We start from the raw sequence: 17,233 nt of genomic DNA on the forward strand, positions 1-17,233 counted from the left end.
CCTCTCCTGTGGAACCAGGTTCCAGTTTGGGTTCAGGAGGCAGACACCATCTCCACATTTAAGAGTAGGCTTAAGACTTTCCTCTTTGATAAAGCCTATAGTTAGGGCTGGCTCAGGTGAGTCCTGAACCATCCCTTAGTTATGCTGCTATAGGCCTAGACTGCCGGGGGATTTCCCATGATGCACTGAGCTCCTCTCTCCTCTACTTTCTCTCCCTCTGTATGCTAACTCATCCCATTATTGCATGTTACTAACACAACTTCTCCCCTTTCTGGTAGTCTTGTGCTTTCTCGTCCCTCTCCTCTCTCCTATCACTTCCTGCAGGTTTTCTGGCTCTGGAGCTGTGGAGTCTGGATCTGTGGTTGCGGGTCACCTGCTGCCCCCGTGTTCCTGCTCGGCACCCTCTGCTGCAACTATTGTTACTAGTCTTATTGTTATTATTGTTATTATAATCATTAACATTACGATTGTTATCTTTAACACTACTATAAATATCTGTACCATTTTTCATTTAGTCTATAGCAACATCACCTTTACTTTCTGTACCTCTGTGTGGATATTGTGTAGGCTGCCTCCCTCTCTCTCTCCTTCCATTCCCCTCTCTCTCTTTCTCTCTGTTCCTCTCTAGTTTTTCCTTGCCTCTGTCTCCTAGTGCTGCTCTTGGTGGGAACTGTTGGGCTTCTGTAAAAAAACATCACAGAGTACGTTCTAGACCTGCTCTTTTATGAAAAGCGCTGTGAGATAACTGCTGTTGTGATTAGGCGCTATATAAATAAAACTGAACTGAGCACGTATCAGCAAGCGGGGCCATCAAGAAAATGTTTAATTTTGTCTGTTCATTCACTTTGCATTTTGTTAATTCATAAATCTATTAACATGTCCATTTTTGAAAGTATTCTTACTTTACAGCATGTTATTATTGTATGTCCCAATACATAATATGCCAAAAATACCAGGATGTCCTACTGCATCCAGTTGCATTTTGCAGAATGTAAGCTAGCATGCATTTCTGGCTATTCTGACCCACAATCTTCAATCACTTGGAACGATAAAGCGGTCTGTGTGCTGAATGTGTATCAGTGCAACTGTCTGCTAACATAAAAACAACCTAATGAAAGCTACAGCTAACAAAAAACCTAGTGGCCAAAAGTATATAACTACATTAATTAAATACAAAATTATTGGAATATTTAGGATATGGGCTTCAAACAATGATGTGTTAGCGGAATACAAGCCAGCTATACAAAGCCTAAGTCCTTCGTATCTTACTGCTCCAGTTAAATACAATATGACAGTTGTAAGAAATGATAAATTTGACAGAGCATCCTTAGAGGCTACAGCTTACCAATATTGTGCAACATGCAGTATTACGTCTGCCTCTACCCTTCACTGCTCATGTCACTCTTCTCTGTCAGGTTGTGAGGTTATTTTGTCTTTTTAGAGTTTGACAGGTCTACAGCAGACACACCGTAGATGTCCTACTTTCCAAATCTCAATCCCAGAAAAGACGACCCTGTTCTGTGAATCTGTGCACCAGCAGGTGTCAGAGCTGCCACCCAAGCCTCCGTCCCTGAACAGCATTCACCTGTCACCTGTATCCTCCAGGACTACACCCAATCCTCTGTTCACTCCACCAGCAAGCCTGAGGAAAAGCACTCATCAGATTTCTGATCTCTGCCGCAGGCTTTTACCTGCGCAGACATAATCACTGTAAGGATATCTTTAGATAGAGACATCGGATCACCTGAAAACACCTGAGCTGAAGAAGTTTTGCTTGCAGAAACCCGCGACACAGACTCTGAAACTGGTTCCAATCTGCTTTACTTTGGATATAAAGAAATTAAAGGGTAAGATTTTTATTTTCTGTGCCTTAATGTCTCTGCTACATGAAAACACTTTAAATATTCCTTTCTAATATGGCTTTCCCTCTCCTATAGATCTCCTTTTAACAGATATCTTTACTGTTTCACGCAGCTGTGTGATATCATTAAGACACATTGTCAGCATGTAATTTTCACAGTAATTTCACTGGGATGTAATAGCACGGCATGCATGTGAAGATTGGCCATGTAGACTTTGTAGCCCTGTGTGTGTGTGTGTGTGTGAGAGAGAGGTCTCGGCTGATGAAAGAATAAACGCTATAATTTATCTTCTCCTGTTATTACAGATTAAAATGGGCTGCTTCACATTCGTCAAATTGATGATGGTCTTGTTCAACTTGCTTATCTTTGTGAGTATGTTTCTGCTTTGACTGCATGCTTATATATGAGGAGAAGGTTGTGGAAGTGGAAGTGTGTGTGTGTGGGGGGGGGGTCATTGATTATGTGAAATCTTTACATGTGTGAAGTAAAAAAAACAAACAATAGCTTTCAACACAATGCATAGAAAATAATTTCATGTCGCCTTAAATGCAAATAGAGACGTTACATAAACATGTCAGACCACTGAGCCAGAAGACCTCAATGATGCTCAACTTTCTCCTTCACGTTCTCCCCACCATAGCAATTTTCATCTCATTACCTTCAAAAGGCTCTAATTTTGCCACCTACATCTTTGGCTTAATGTTGATAACTAATGTGGTTTGTGAAATGGAGAGAAACCCTGGCATGGGTAAGCTGAATTTGCCTGCCGAGTCGAGCCCACCTGGGCTCCCCCTGTCACAGATGAAGCTCCCAGCACAAGTCATCATTTTCCTCACATTTCCCATTTCTGCCTGAGTGCCGCTGCTTGATAAATCTGGTGCGGCAGCTCTAAAAGTCACAGCAGCACACTGATTACGATGTGCCTTTGAAATGTTAGCCAGCAGAGCAGAATGATAAAATGGTTTTCCTCAGCTCATAACACTGGAGCTGCATTTCAAGTTTGTTGTTTCAACTTTATCGTCTCCTCTTCATCAGCGGCGTCTTCTCTGGTGGAGATCTGAGTTTATCTTTTAAGGCAATAACCCCTGTTGTCTATAGGGGTGGGGAGGAGGGAGTCAATGTACGTAAGAATATTTCAAAACTTGAATCTTTCCCTTCACTGTATAGACTGTACCAACGCACGTCACTTGTAGCTGCTAACTGCGGTGCTATAAGAGAGAAAATTGTACAGTTTTAATAATACAGTGCAGTCTTTATAAAAGTATTTTGGATTTAAAACTTGGTTTCCAAACCCAAACCTAGAGATAAATAATAGGTTCATATGTCTTTATGTTATCGTTGTACAATTTCCTATTGAAATAAACCCTAACCAGTCAGCTTAGCAGGAGCTAACACCTAGCCTCCAACCAAGCTATTCGACGGTGAAACTAAATTTACCATAATACCAGATAATTTAATTTAGTTCACTGGGTCACAACAACCCAGACAAAGGATGGAAACATAGGCGTCCTCATCCACATGTGTGTTGTCATTTACAAATATGATTAATTTACTTAACAAAAATAATAAAATGAACTAAAGGAGAATAAATCAAAAGTGTGGACGCCAGGGGAGAGAAAGAGACTGGCTCACTGCAAGAGGTTTAAAGTCTGACCAGGTGAGCTCAATGCTCTCTAATGACCTCTGACTTCAGGCTTCTCTAGGTAGACGACAAGGAGTCATGTTGAAACTGCGTTACTGTGAGACACACGTCCACCGACAGATGGACGACTCAGTGCTCAGAGAAGTTTGGACCAATCACAATGCTGCTACGACGCACTTCTACAAACCAACCAATCAGTGATGAGCTAGAGAAATACTACTGTTAAAAAACAACTAAATCAGCACTGTATGCCTCTTTTTCGCTGGCCACGATTGTGTTCCAATTTCCTGTGCCTCTTTTAAAGATTTTTGGTGCACATAACTTCTAGCAATACAGCCAGAACTTGCTTATTGTTTTGCTACATTTACGGGACATGACTTAACAACATCTCTGTTTTGTCGCTTATTAACAAGGTAGTGTAGTTGTGTTTTGACTTCAACACTGAAGACAAAGCCCAAAGAGATGTCATGCAGATTTTAACTGAAAAAGTTGAGGAAGCTGTGATAATTTCAAAGACGCACTGTTACTATTATCAAGAACTGAGATCAACATCGAGCCAAAGAGTACAGTGCCCTGGTTCTCAAATCCATCAATAACTTATTTTGAAAGTTTGAAAGTAAAACATAGCTAAATCCATTAGAGACTGAGCAGTAATATAAAACAGTGATATATAAGTTTGTGTGATTTTAGCTCCTGTTGCGAGGCTTCGGCCTGCCGTTACCTTGGAATTGATCTAAAGCTTATTAGAAGTGTCTCCATGTTTGTTCTGTGTGAGCAGATCAATGGTCAAGTGTCAGGACTTAATCAGATTTTCTGCTCCCGGTAATATAGACCTATGAAGGTTTTATACTCTGTTCTGACATCTTTCTCATTTCAGTCCTTTCAAAGAGAACCAATTCCATTTCAATTGGGGTAGGACGGACTCTTTCTCTTTTTTGCTGCCTCTATATCTTCCTCTCTCCCCACTCTGGAGGCCGTGGCCTGCTATTCTGCAGCATGTTAGTCATTCCCTCTCATCTAACCCTACTGGACTATATTTCCCCATCTCTGTGGATGGGACGCTGTTTCTTCTTTTTTCTAAAATCTGATTTACTTCCAGTCCTTTTGCCATCTGGATGTTCAACTGACATCCACCTGCACATGGCACACAATCAAAGAGATAAGCCACTTAAAAAAAATAAGACAGCATGCCAGCTATAATTATACCTGGTGAGGGATGATGGTGGCACACTTGGGAGTTGGAGGGGGAATATGCTTGTCATGTCACATTTAGCCAGTGGTGCAATGATGGTACTGAACATGTTCAAGGGACAAGAAAAGACTGAAAGGTGGGAGAGAGGCAGAAAGAATAGAGGGGGAGATGATTCCCACATGGGAGACGTTAGCGTCTGGTAGGATACGTGGAGCAAAGGGGGCCCTCTGACTGCAACGAATCTGATGGAGCCTGACAGACAATATCAGGTTTCAGACGTGGTTTCTTCTTCTTCAGAGGAGGAGGAGGAGGAGGAAGGGGAGGAAGGAAGAAATCAGGGCGAGGAGGGCAGGGTGAAATACATGGGTGGAGGAGGATAAAAGGGTGGACAAGAAGAGGAAGAAAAGGTCAGAGGTGGAGAGATGAGGGGGGAGAGGCAGGCAGGCAGAGAGAGAGGAGAGATAATGACACTGAGATCAGGTGATTTTCAGACTGTAATGTGAAACATGTCAAACAGTTCTGATGTTGTTTGTTATAAGCAGGTTTTATGGGTTTTAGGTCAATAGATTTCTATGAATGACTGCTCGCCTTTTTACTGTAAATGGTCAGAAATCACCAAGAAGGTTGAATTACTTTAAATTCTCAAATTGTGGCCTCCATTCACCTTAACTGTAATGGGGCCTTTATTTGAAAAAGGGTTATATTAGAGATTTTTCTATTTTTTAAATAAACATTATTCCTAATCTTTAAATATTTTATCATATCATATTTTAACTGTGATCATAATTCATTCAGAATGACATAAAGTACATATCCACAGCACTAAATCATTCAATAAAACAGCTGTGAATGAAACTCGACTCGCCTTTCTTGCATGGCAAATCTAAAACATCTGCATTAAGTGTAGAGTTTCACCGACAGTAGCTTCAGACTAGTTGAACGATAAAGTACACGAGTGGAAACGTGATCTCCTATAAAAAGGGCTTCAGAAGCCTTTGGTGAATGATGGTACTATTAAACTTTCTAAAATCAATCTGGATACAATCTGGATATGCCAAAAATGGATTTGGGCTGGCAGTCTGAACAAAGCCTTACACAACTCAACACCACATCCCACGTCTCATGTTTCCGAGTCCGTCAGTCTGCATATGTAACTTGGATGGGACCCAAAACAAGCCTTGCAGCTCACAACGCTTGTTTACTTTTGCCTCCTGCGCAAAACTTAAGGCTTGGAGATCCAATTATTAGGCCGTTTATAGTTATGATTTGGGTGATCATGACCACATTTGTTCTAGTCCGGATCAGCTGATGTTGACAGTAAGGAAATAAATAGCGTGTGCTGATGAAGGACTGAAATTGTTTGTCTTCTGATCCATCCCGTCAGTTTCCTTAAGATTATTTTACTAGGACCACCAATACTGAAAACATTATGAATTAACTAATCTCAGAATAATTTAAGAAACTGGGCGAATCTGATGTTCAATTCGAGGGGGCGAACACGATTGTTGCACCAACAATCAACAATCTGGCGGCTGGACAATCTGATGATTTTCTGTTTTTTTGTTAGGCTGTCTGGACTTTCCTGATTCCATGTCCAACACAGCTGCTGTAAAAATATCTGTAGTAAATTAACTGTAGTAAGCTTGTTTTAATATTATTGGAGCTACATTTTACACGCTGTGGATAACTGTATTCTTGACTGAGGTTTAAACTTTATTGGAAATGTCAGTGGACTGATCAGGGGTTCTATGTTTTCATTCATCCTTACCCCTTTGTGTGAGCCTAGAAATTATATATTATAGTGATAATATAGTATAATATAGTATAGTGAGCTTGCCCTCCCTCATCTACCACCACATTAGGTGCCCTTGAGCAAGGCCCATAACCCCAGCTGCTCAGGCTGTGGTTGTACTGCAAAATGAGAGGCTGCTCTTAGTGAAGCTCCATGAATTAACAAAGGTTAAAAAAAAACCCATCTCCTTCAAGTTTAGCATTTTCAAAACTGAATCGTACATTTGCTAACTGATTTTCATGTATGCCCATTTCTGGTTTCAAGAATTCGTGTTTTCTCAAGATGCAGGGATGTGACTCTAACCATAATCTACTTGTCGTCCAGTGTGTCATTCTCTGTATTTAGACAGTTGCTACATGCGCTCTTTTCTTACTGTGAAGACCAAAACATTCAGTGTCTATGAGTGGAAATACTGGTTATATATGGAGTCTCTAGTCCTTGTTCCCAGTTTAAACTTTTCAGTCAAATTCAGTTAGAAATTCCTGTGTCTTTAGAAGACAGTAAACATCTTAACCCATGATTGCCCAAACAAAAATCCCATAGCCTACTTCTGTACACCCCAAGGCTGGCTTTATCCACTGGCTCAAGATGATCACTAAATAGATTTCCTCCATTATGCTTGTGTGACATGAGTGGGGATAAAGGCATGAAAAAGGGCAGTCGTCTCACACAGAAAGGCAAAGAGAGGCCAAGTGTTTGCTTGGCCTCAATGCGTAATGGTAAGCTTGAGGCAGAACCTCTGTCTCACAAAAGGAACCCTCCTCTCTGAATGGAGTTGATCATATTGAGGTAGCATGGTGTCACTAAGAGTAAGAGGGTTAGTGATGTAAGATTCCCTCTCATTTCCAAAACATTAACGCCTCAAGAGTTGTTGACCCCACCTGAATGACAATCAAATGATTGTCATTTTCCTTTGGATTAAATTGTCTAGAAAATGGGTCAGTGTCCCACTTTCATAAACGACAGGGATTTGTGTGCCGTCTATAAGGCACTTACATAGAATGCAGGCTGATCATGTTTTCCCCGGATCCTCCTGCAGCTGGGCGGCCTGACCCTGCTGGTCATGGGGATCTGGGTCAGCGTCGACGGGGGCTCCTTTCTCCGGCTGCTGAGGCCGTTCTCCAGCCAAGGCCTGCAGGTCATCAATGTGGGCTTTTTCTTCATCGCCATTGGGGCCTTGCTGGTGCTGCTGGGGCTCACGGGCTGTTGTGCAGCCCATAAGGAGAGCAAGTGTCTGCTGCTGACGGTAGGTGTAAAAATGTGGTTTGGAATGTGTGAACAATAGTGCAGAGTAGGGGTGTGGAAAATAATTGTTTTTTAGATGCATCGCCAATGCGGACGATTCTGAATCGATTCACAAATGTCACTAATTGATTATTTAGAGGTTAACTGATAACGTAATGCTGACAGAACGAAAAATGCGGAACTCGGAAATGCAGAAGTGCAGCCGGACCGTCTGTGGCGTGCCACAACGGAGACGTGTGGTTCTCCCTTTTCGGCACAGACAGGCACTTTCATATGATCAATAAAATCAATGTGCAACTAACGTTAATGACTTTCACCCGCACACTGTGCAGCACGGTAGCACTTAGCTAGCGTCCTCTGCTCATTCTTCAAAGGGCAGCTAAGTGAGAGGCGGCGAAAGCGAGCGGAGCAGAGGAAAATATGAGCGCTACGTTTCAGTCTGGCAGTAAATGTACAGTGTGTCCGGTAATTAAAGTCTGTCTGCTGTTTTCCAACTGCTGGAAAAGTGAAGGCAGATCTCTCTTCTGACTGGACTGCGGTCTGGAAGCTGAGCAGGACATTCTTTGGCTGCTAGTTCAAGTTTGTTTGTTGTCATTCATCCACATATTGAGTACACAAATGAGCAAAATGCCGTTTCTCAAGGCCCATGGTGCTCAACACAAGATGCACACTAGATGAGACAAAAAAAGGAACAGATATATTAAGGTGGAGTGAACGTGATTTGGCTGGAGCTGAGTAGTCCAACATGTATCTGACTCTATACTAATAACAGCAGCATCAGAAATATAAATAGCAGCAGCAGAGGTCTGTGATAATGTAATAATGCTATGCAATGTTAGCTACATTTATATGAAGTAGCATTAAATCGCTGCATTTCCTTACTACATACATCTTTGGATTGTTACAAATACTTTGCTTTAATCTCCTATTTTATCTCCTATTTGTTTTACAATCGCATCGTAGCCTCATAATCGTAATGAGGTGCCTAGAAATTCCCACCCTTGAGGTGATGCATTGTGATATCGAATCAAATCGTTGACCTGATAATCATAATCAAATCAAATCGTGAGACCAGTGAAGATGCACACTCCTAGTGCAGAGACAGGTTGAGGGTTCCTTCACCAATGTGCTAGCTTCTATTAGCACCCCCAGTTCTGCTTTTGCGCCACATTTCCTGTCTGGTTCAGCCTCCAGCAGCAGCAGGCAGCTGTTCTCATCAAACAAGCTCTGATAAACCCACTGCACACTACTTGCTCAGCACCAAACAGCGGACAAAGTAACAACTAATTGGAGAAGAAAATGTAACATCTAGTAGCTAGAGAGCCAGGTATTTTTTCAGGAGTTGGTGGAGACCAAACCAGAGCTATAAGTAGGGTAAACACTGGATTTACATTCATCAGGTGGACACAAACACAGATCAAGTGAGATGATAATGTTGTTCTGTGTCTGCGGTTTCTTTAAATGGTCGTTTGTGCTGCATGCACTTTAACATGGTTAATTTCTCAAGGTGTCTCCAAGTAAGACTCAAGATGGTAAAAGCAATAGAAAAAAATGTTTCGTCATGTCGTAAAGCCAATAACGAGACGTTTTAGCCATCTACTCACTCACTGTGTCTCACTGCCATTAAAAAAAATTCAGCGACTGACAATGTGATGTAAAACAACAATATGATCATGTACGGGTTCATGAGGTGCTTTAACATCCAGTTGCTCCACATTCAGTACCTCACCCATCGTTGCATTTACACAGCACGGCTTATATCCACATCAGCAACACCACCAACGCCCATACAGTATAATGTACATTATTATTCTCAGTGACGACGGGGCTAACTACCTCTTAGTCCACTGCAGTGAGTCTAATGAGGAGCACAGGCAGCACATTTCCCACCGTAGAGCCCTCATCATGTCCACATCTCCCATTGAGTTGAATGATGACGGTGCAGCAGATCCTGCGACTGACAGCGCAGAACGCAACGCATGTCTGGCCCACGTGAGAAACGGCTTTAATGGACGAGCTGATGGAAGGGATCATTCAGGCTCTGCGCCTCCTTATTGTCCCTCTGTGTAATCAGCCAAGCTTTATCGACAGTCTGTGATTGTTACTTACAACAATAGCCGTTTAAGAGGACCCTGGATATTCAGATGTGTTTGTGTGCTTACAAACCTCATAATGAGCTTTATTTTATTTTATTATTTTATGAGATTTGGGATTTGGGGTTTTGAGAGAGGATCCATACTCTTAGGTCCAAAGCAGTATTTAATAAAAAAAAGCCAGTCTTCGGTTTTGAAGTCTTCATCAGAGCAAATGGTGACAAAAGGGAATCGTGCAGCTTATAATGACATTATAAAACAATAATGGAAGATAGATAGAAGATATAAAAAGCTTTGATTGTGGTTTACCTAATTTTATTCTCGTCTAGGTCCAAAACTAACATGTAGTTTTGTTATTGTTAATTAACCAGGTCATCAGATCAGTTGTTTAGTGTCATTAACATGTTCAATTCCTTCATCAACATTAACTTTACAGCGATCCTACAGTCTCCTTGTCTCCTCTCCTTCCCTCCCTCCCTCCCTGCAGTCCTTCTCCATCATCCTCGTCATATTCATTTCTGAAGTGGCAGCTGGAGTCGTGGTCCTGGCCTACTCTTCATTTGTAAGTTCCCCCACTTCACCTCTTTCTTTTCATTCACTGCCTCATCACACCCTCCCCTCCCTTCTCCCATCCCCTTTTCTCTTCCTCCACTCCTCTTTACTCCCTTTCCTTTGTCTCTTGATTCGTCTCATCCCTCTCAGTCTCTCTCTGTCACCCTCTCACCTCATCGTCCACTCTCTGTATTTTATCTCCATGTAAATTCTCCATTACAGCCGTGGCCATCATTGAATTACTGGCTTTATGTCCGCCTCACTACATTCGGCTACTTAATGACTCTGGCAGAGCCCGGGGCCGTGCACGCTGTCTCTAACTTTGAGCAATTTATTATTCTGGAATATTGAGGGTAAAGCATTTTATATGCAAAACAGCCTATTTACATATATGTCCCCCTTTCACACACACACATGCTCCATTTCTATTTAGTGCCATATATAATAATTAAAAGGCTTCCAAATGATGAAATGTAAAAGGAGGTTAGTGAAGACTGGGATCTTAATAAAGAAAACACAAAGTGGAGCTTTCTTTAATGCATTCAGAAGATGTATCCCTGGACCAAGACAGGTAGTCTAACAAACATCCATCTGCAGAGAGGAGCTGATGAACGGAGAGTGGAATTTCATTTGTCTGTGCTGGCATTGTTGGCAAACCACAGACAAATGAGAAGCAGCTTCACACTGCTAACAATCTCAGACTGTGGGAGCATCAATTCAGTGTTCAGCCTGATTTTTCTGGTAACACTCCTATCTAAAAACTTATACAGTAATTTCCCTCACTGCCAGATTATTTCATGTTTTAAGAAAGTAAGGTTTTAGGACCCCACTCGACACAGAAATGATAAGTGAATCTTTTATTTGCAGTGTGCAGGTCTGCCTTTAACTTCTCCCTGTCTCTGTTTCCTTTTTCAACTGTATTTGTATCCTGTCCAGTCTGTGCATGCTCTCACACAAAGAAGCTAAGCGAGTGTGTGCATGTTTTTCTGCATGTGTGTGCACGTGTCCTTGGAGGCTGAGCTGAGAGCGCTGCTGCTGCTGCTCTGGCATCTTGTTGAGATAAATCTGCCTCATCTCTCGCCTGTCATTTACAAAAGCTGAGCTAACCAAGGTGGACGATGTAAACGGCATCTGGCGAGAGGTAAATTGACAACAGCCAGCACGCTGCTGTAGAAACACACAGAGAGAGAGAGAGAGGGGTGTGAGCTATTGTAGAAAGCTCTATGAACTGAAAAACATAACTCATACATTTGTCTTCCTTAAGCAGATCAGAGATATGGTTTAGAGTCAATTTAAGGTGTTTGTTAGCTTTAGCATCATGTGTTCATTACAAACACAAAGGACATTGTCAATTCCATCACGGATATGAGTGTGTGAGAGCGGCTGTCCATCTCCTGCCTTTGATAAGACACAGCAAACACAATAGCACCAGATAAATGAATATGGGCAATATACATCTAATGTGCACATTATATATATATATATATGGCTGCCTGTGTCAATAAGTAAGAGGCAATGAAATGAGACTATATATTAAGCGTTGATCTATTCTGTTCTACTTATCTGCAGCATAAATCTGCCTTTTGGCCACCGGCCCCTGCAGCTCATCTGACCAGAGAGCCAATAACCTTCAGGTGGACCGAATAACTGAGATTTAATGAGCAATTTCAGCAGGCATTATGAGAGGCCGTCAGTAGTCATGGTTGTTCTTTCTCCGCCAAGTGATTCAGAAGTGACCGGGGTGGAGATTTATTACCGGGGTTGATATGGACTTCACAGTGGATGAATGAAATAGATCGGATGTGGGATTTAATGAATCACACTGACCTCTGCGTACAGTGAAGCAACGTTCTCTCACAACGTTTTCCTGTACAGATGTTTGCTTTCATATCTCATCAGTAAGACGAAAGATTAGCCCGAATTTATAATATAAGATGATTAACTCCAATTACTTCTGCTTTAAAGCTGCACCAAATCAATTTCTTTATATTAACATTGAGGGAAGCTAGACAGAGCTAACGAGTTGAACGGGTATAAGCCTATAGGACCATCAGCTCCCTCCCTGTAATTTTATTTAATGTAAATCGCTGCAGCTGCAACTTCCCTTCAGGGATGAATAACGTACCTACCTACCTACCAATGGAAAAAATGACTGTGTGTGTAAAGAGGTCATGCATCACCATTAACTCTGTAGTTCCTCTCACTGCTATGGAGCATTTTAGCATCTTTCAGCTAATTATTTTGGTTTTATAGTCCAAAACAAAACAAAAATCACTCAGATGCCTCAATGTTTCAGCAGCAGCTGTTTCAGTGAAAACTGCTGATAAATCAATTGTTCACTACTTACTCAGCACCAAATATAGATTAGTTGCAATTTGGGAAACAGGTTATAAATCTTTTAAATTGTGCAGGAGATGGAAGTTTTTATTGAGATGGTTAGGGGAGTTTTATGCAAATCCCTTCAGAACAGCAGTCTATTTTAAAGTTATTTTTCAACCCATGCGTAGCTCTGTGACTTTGATTCAAGAAAAGGAAATGAGGGGCCCAAACTATTATTTTAAAATGAAATAAATGAAATGTACCTTACGGCTGATGTTACCAAGCATTGCTTTTTATTATAAGCAAAGCAACGCTCAGCTGAATGTAATATGGTTTTCATTTATTGCTTTTCCTGTTAAGAACAATAGCCAATTAGCAGTTAGTGAGTCACTCTCAGTAAAGGATATCGATAATTATTTCAAAAACACTGTGAAGCAATCGATCGACGACACATGAAGCTGAAGATTTTTAGCGTGTGTTTAGAAGGTGTTCACTCTACTGTATTGCTAGATGTGTTATCGCCTCCCTCGTCTCTGTGCTGTGTGTTACTATAGGCTTTGTCCTGCCTGCCCTGTGGGGGGGGGGGGGGCATATCAGTGTGCTTAACGGGATGTGGAGAGGCACACGGCCGACTGACAGTGATGAATTAGCCGGCCGGTAATAACCCTCTCTGATCTCAGCCCTTCTCCCAGCTTCTTGGGGGGCACTTTTAATTGTGGCATGTATCCCAGCATCCCCTCGGGCATCATGTACGCCTGCCCCCTTCACTGTGCACACACATCCATGCACACACAGAAGAAAAAAAAAATAATAATAATCGCACACAAACCTGATTGACACTTGATTGCACGTGGCCACATGCACATACATTAAACCACACACTCTCCCCTCTTTATCAAATGGCTCTTTGTGTGACTGTACGCGACAGGATTATTAATCAAAATGGAAGAAAAACACACTGAGGAAGGGAGGAGGGAGGCACGTGAGAGCAGGTTAACCAGTGTGTTTGTGAAGGAATTCTTTCACAACAAAGGACTCTCCTCCTGCCTGAAACCAAACTGGCCTTTGCTGCACTTAGGATACACACAAGTAGCAGGCAAAATGTGTCCAAAGCCATCATGAGCATCAATATATATGTAAATAGCCCCTGTTTACGGCCATAAAAATGAAGAAGAATGGCTCGGTCAATTGTTGATTTATTTTCATTTTTCCCAGGTGCCAGGCCGCGGATGTTTATTTCCCAAGTGCTTTGTGTGAGAGAAGATTTATTTAATTTCTGATGAATAGGTGACTCCCGGAGAATTACCATCCCTGCCTGTGAAATCAGTTGCAGTATTTTATTTTCAGGGGCTTCCACAGTGTGTTTACTTAGTGTGATTGCACTTTTTTGTTTTGATTGCACTTTTTGTTAACTCTTACTTCCTCCCCTAGGTTAACACCCCACTGATGTGATATGTACTATGAGCTCTTGCTAGTATTTATTGCTGCTCTTACTAGTATGTATTGTCAGTTGTAGATCTGTAATTGGTCTGTTGATGCTTGTATGTTGTTCCTCAAATGTAAATCGCTTTGGATAAAAGCCAAATGAGTAAATGTAAATGTGTGTATGTGTGTGAGTCTGTAGGGACTTTAACGGTAAAAGCTCTGCAGTGATGTGATGTGCTTTTATATCCATCCACATCACAGACTGCAGGCTATACAAAGATGGATGACACGTCTCCACTTCCTCCCATTGTAAAAAAATAAATAAATAAAAATGAAGCAATATCCCTGATACGAGTAAGGTTGGAGCAGCAGTATCAAGGTCCCTCTAAGGTCCCAGAGAAGCAGCCAACACTATATCCACACAGAAATAGAAAAACAGTAAAAGTGGTAGTGGTACAGACAGAAAATGAGGGCGCACTGGGGGGCGAGTGAGATTGTTTAGGCTTCACTTTTGGGGAGCTGTCATAATGTCCATCTTTATATACAGTCTATAACCTACAGTGTGAGAGTGTATTTGCATGTATAGGCCTCTCATCTACATACTTGACCCTAAAAGAGACAGCGTAAAGTGCAGGTGCTGTTACCTTTGATGGATTAATGGAGACATTTTCAGAACGTAAAAACATTTTTCAGTTTTGTGGACTGATTTTGAACAGGTGAGAACCTGTTTGGAAAGTCAGGACATTCTTGCAAAAGTAAGTAAATTTCCAAGATGGACATTTTTCAATAGTCAGGACCATTTCAGAAATGGGACATTTATGTACAATATGAACATTTTAGGCAAACGAGGACTGTTTTGGAATGTGTGGATGTCTTAGAAAGTGAGGATTTATTCTGGAAAATTTTGACATTTTTCGATACTCAGGACTGGAAAATATATATGTCCTTATTACATCAAATGTGTTTAAGAGGATTTTGGGGCTAAAGCTAGAATTGGGTTCACTTTAAGGATAAAGGCTAGGGAATACATGTCATTATGGTACTAAGATGTGTGTGTATATGTTTGTTTTCCTCAGGCTGAGGAGATCCTCAGAGATTGGGCGACCCCTGCTTTACAGACAGATTACGGCAGAGACCCTGTGATCACTACAATCTGGAACACCACCATGACAGAGGTACAGTATCTCTGAAGTCCTGCACTCTGCAGTTTGTTTTCAACATGTGCATGTTTAGAGCTTAAAGGAATGTACTGGTTTTATATGCCATAGTTTTTAACTCCGAACTGCATATGAATACTTTGAGGTTAAATGTGTAGGTTTTAGTGACATCTAGTGGTGAGGATTGTGAATTGCATCTAGTTGCTCACTCACCGCTACCCCCTCCTTTCCAAGCGACTAGGATAGCTACTTGGGCGTCGATGTTTGCGTCGTTCTGCAATTACACCGCCAAACACTAGTTGGCGGTAGCACTACAGCGTTCACTGTGTTGAGCTGAGCAGGCTAACTTCCGGTTTAGCCCTCAGCTAACTTGAATGGGGGTACAATTATATACGTGCGGCTCTTACAGACTTTTCAAATGTTATCGACCAAATGGATCACATTCTGATAGAGTTACTTCCTGTCAGCTCTGAGACTTTGCGGGGCTAACCAGCCAACAAATCACAGTTGTTATAGTCCGAATCGCCCCGACCTGGAGTTAAATTTTTGAGGAGGTTCACGTCAGGCTACGGCGTCTATTTGACGCAGAAGTATAATTCACGCTTGAGACAGCAGAGAGTAGCCAGTTCTTTCAATAGATACATTAAGAAATTATTGGCTCGTCTGGACCAACATACCAAAGTAATGAAGAACATCCTAAAAACTATCACATCTAGTGCATCAAGTATGACCACTGACAGATAACAGGAAAAAGTAAGCTCTCTGTTTCTGCACCACAGTCCATTATAAACCACATAATACATGACGTTTACAAATGCATTGTCAGGTGAGGATCAAGGCAATTAGATAAGAAATCTTCAAATCTTACCAAAATGTCTTTTTTTTAATTTTTAGAAATACAACAGGAACTATACAAACATTTTTAAAAATACATTTTAAAAATTAAAAAAGACAGATTATAAAATACAACAGAAACACAAAGTAGTACTGACAGCCATCATTTTAGCTTGTGGTAAAACAGTACAACATTTTTAATGGGCATTTACCATGCCTTCCATCTGGGAAAATACGAATATATCCTTGATTTCTGCTGCATCAGTCTACATCCGTCCCAACTTCGTCTGGCTGCATCATGTTTTCGCTTTTTTGACGACGAAGATTCATGCTCCTTTGGCTTGTGCTAATATGTGTGCTCCTCCATTTGTCTATATTTCACTTCTCTTCTTACTTCTAATAAACCAAACGACGACGATGACGACTCAAGAGTCTGTATATTATTATTATTTCCTCTAGTTTTTCTTCATACGCATTCAACATAGTGCCGAGCATATACACTGCCGGAAAGATCAACATTGTGTGGAGCCATTTGTCCATTTTTCTCATTCTAAGGTAAAAAAAAACGATTCATTATGTAAGGTGTTTATACACCACTAAAAACACAGTTGTGGATCTTATATCCCTCAGAAATATTACACACTGAACCTTTAAGATTCCTGCTGATCATGTTTTCAGTTTCTCTTCATGAAACTCCACTTGCTGCATCTTGAAACCTGCTGCATAATCTATCATAGTCAATCATATTTTTGATTAAACATAACCAACATATTCTACTAAACAACCCCCCTGCACTTTCTCTGCTTCAAGGGTAATTGGAGGAGTGAAGATGGAGGTGGCAGGTAAACAAGGGAGATTCATTTTGGTAATTTTGCTAACAAGGGGACTAGCATCCTCTTCTCAAACCACCTCCTGTAAAAATCCTGTCACCTTCGAACATACAGGTTTAGCTGACTAATTAAATGAACTCTGTTCACTGTTCTGCTGTCCTTCACTGTACTGAATATGAGTTTGACAAGCCGTCTGTGGCTAAAATACAAAGATAACGTTTATGAATTAAAATCAAATAAAAGGTAATAACAGGATCTCAACACTGTGCATATCTCTCTGCTTTTGTCCG

At 41.2% G+C, this 17,233-nt stretch overlaps 1 protein-coding gene across 1 annotated transcript in view; it reads left to right on the forward strand.

Moving 5' to 3' along the window:
- The first annotated feature begins 2,173 nt into the window (after nucleotides 1-2,173).
- Nucleotides 2,174-17,233, forward strand: part of LOC123971157 (tetraspanin-1) — a 20,738-nt gene continuing 5,678 nt past the window's right edge. Inside the window, exons 1-4 of the mRNA XM_046049818.1 lie at nucleotides 2,174-2,230; nucleotides 7,528-7,734; nucleotides 10,314-10,388; nucleotides 15,199-15,297. Coding sequence (XP_045905774.1) covers nucleotides 2,174-2,230; nucleotides 7,528-7,734; nucleotides 10,314-10,388; nucleotides 15,199-15,297 — 438 coding nt within the window. The remainder of the gene's footprint in view (nucleotides 2,231-7,527; nucleotides 7,735-10,313; nucleotides 10,389-15,198; nucleotides 15,298-17,233) is intronic.

This window comes from Micropterus dolomieu, linkage group LG05, assembly GCF_021292245.1.
Source record: "Micropterus dolomieu isolate WLL.071019.BEF.003 ecotype Adirondacks linkage group LG05, ASM2129224v1, whole genome shotgun sequence".
Taxonomy (NCBI): Eukaryota; Metazoa; Chordata; class Actinopteri; order Centrarchiformes; family Centrarchidae; genus Micropterus; species Micropterus dolomieu.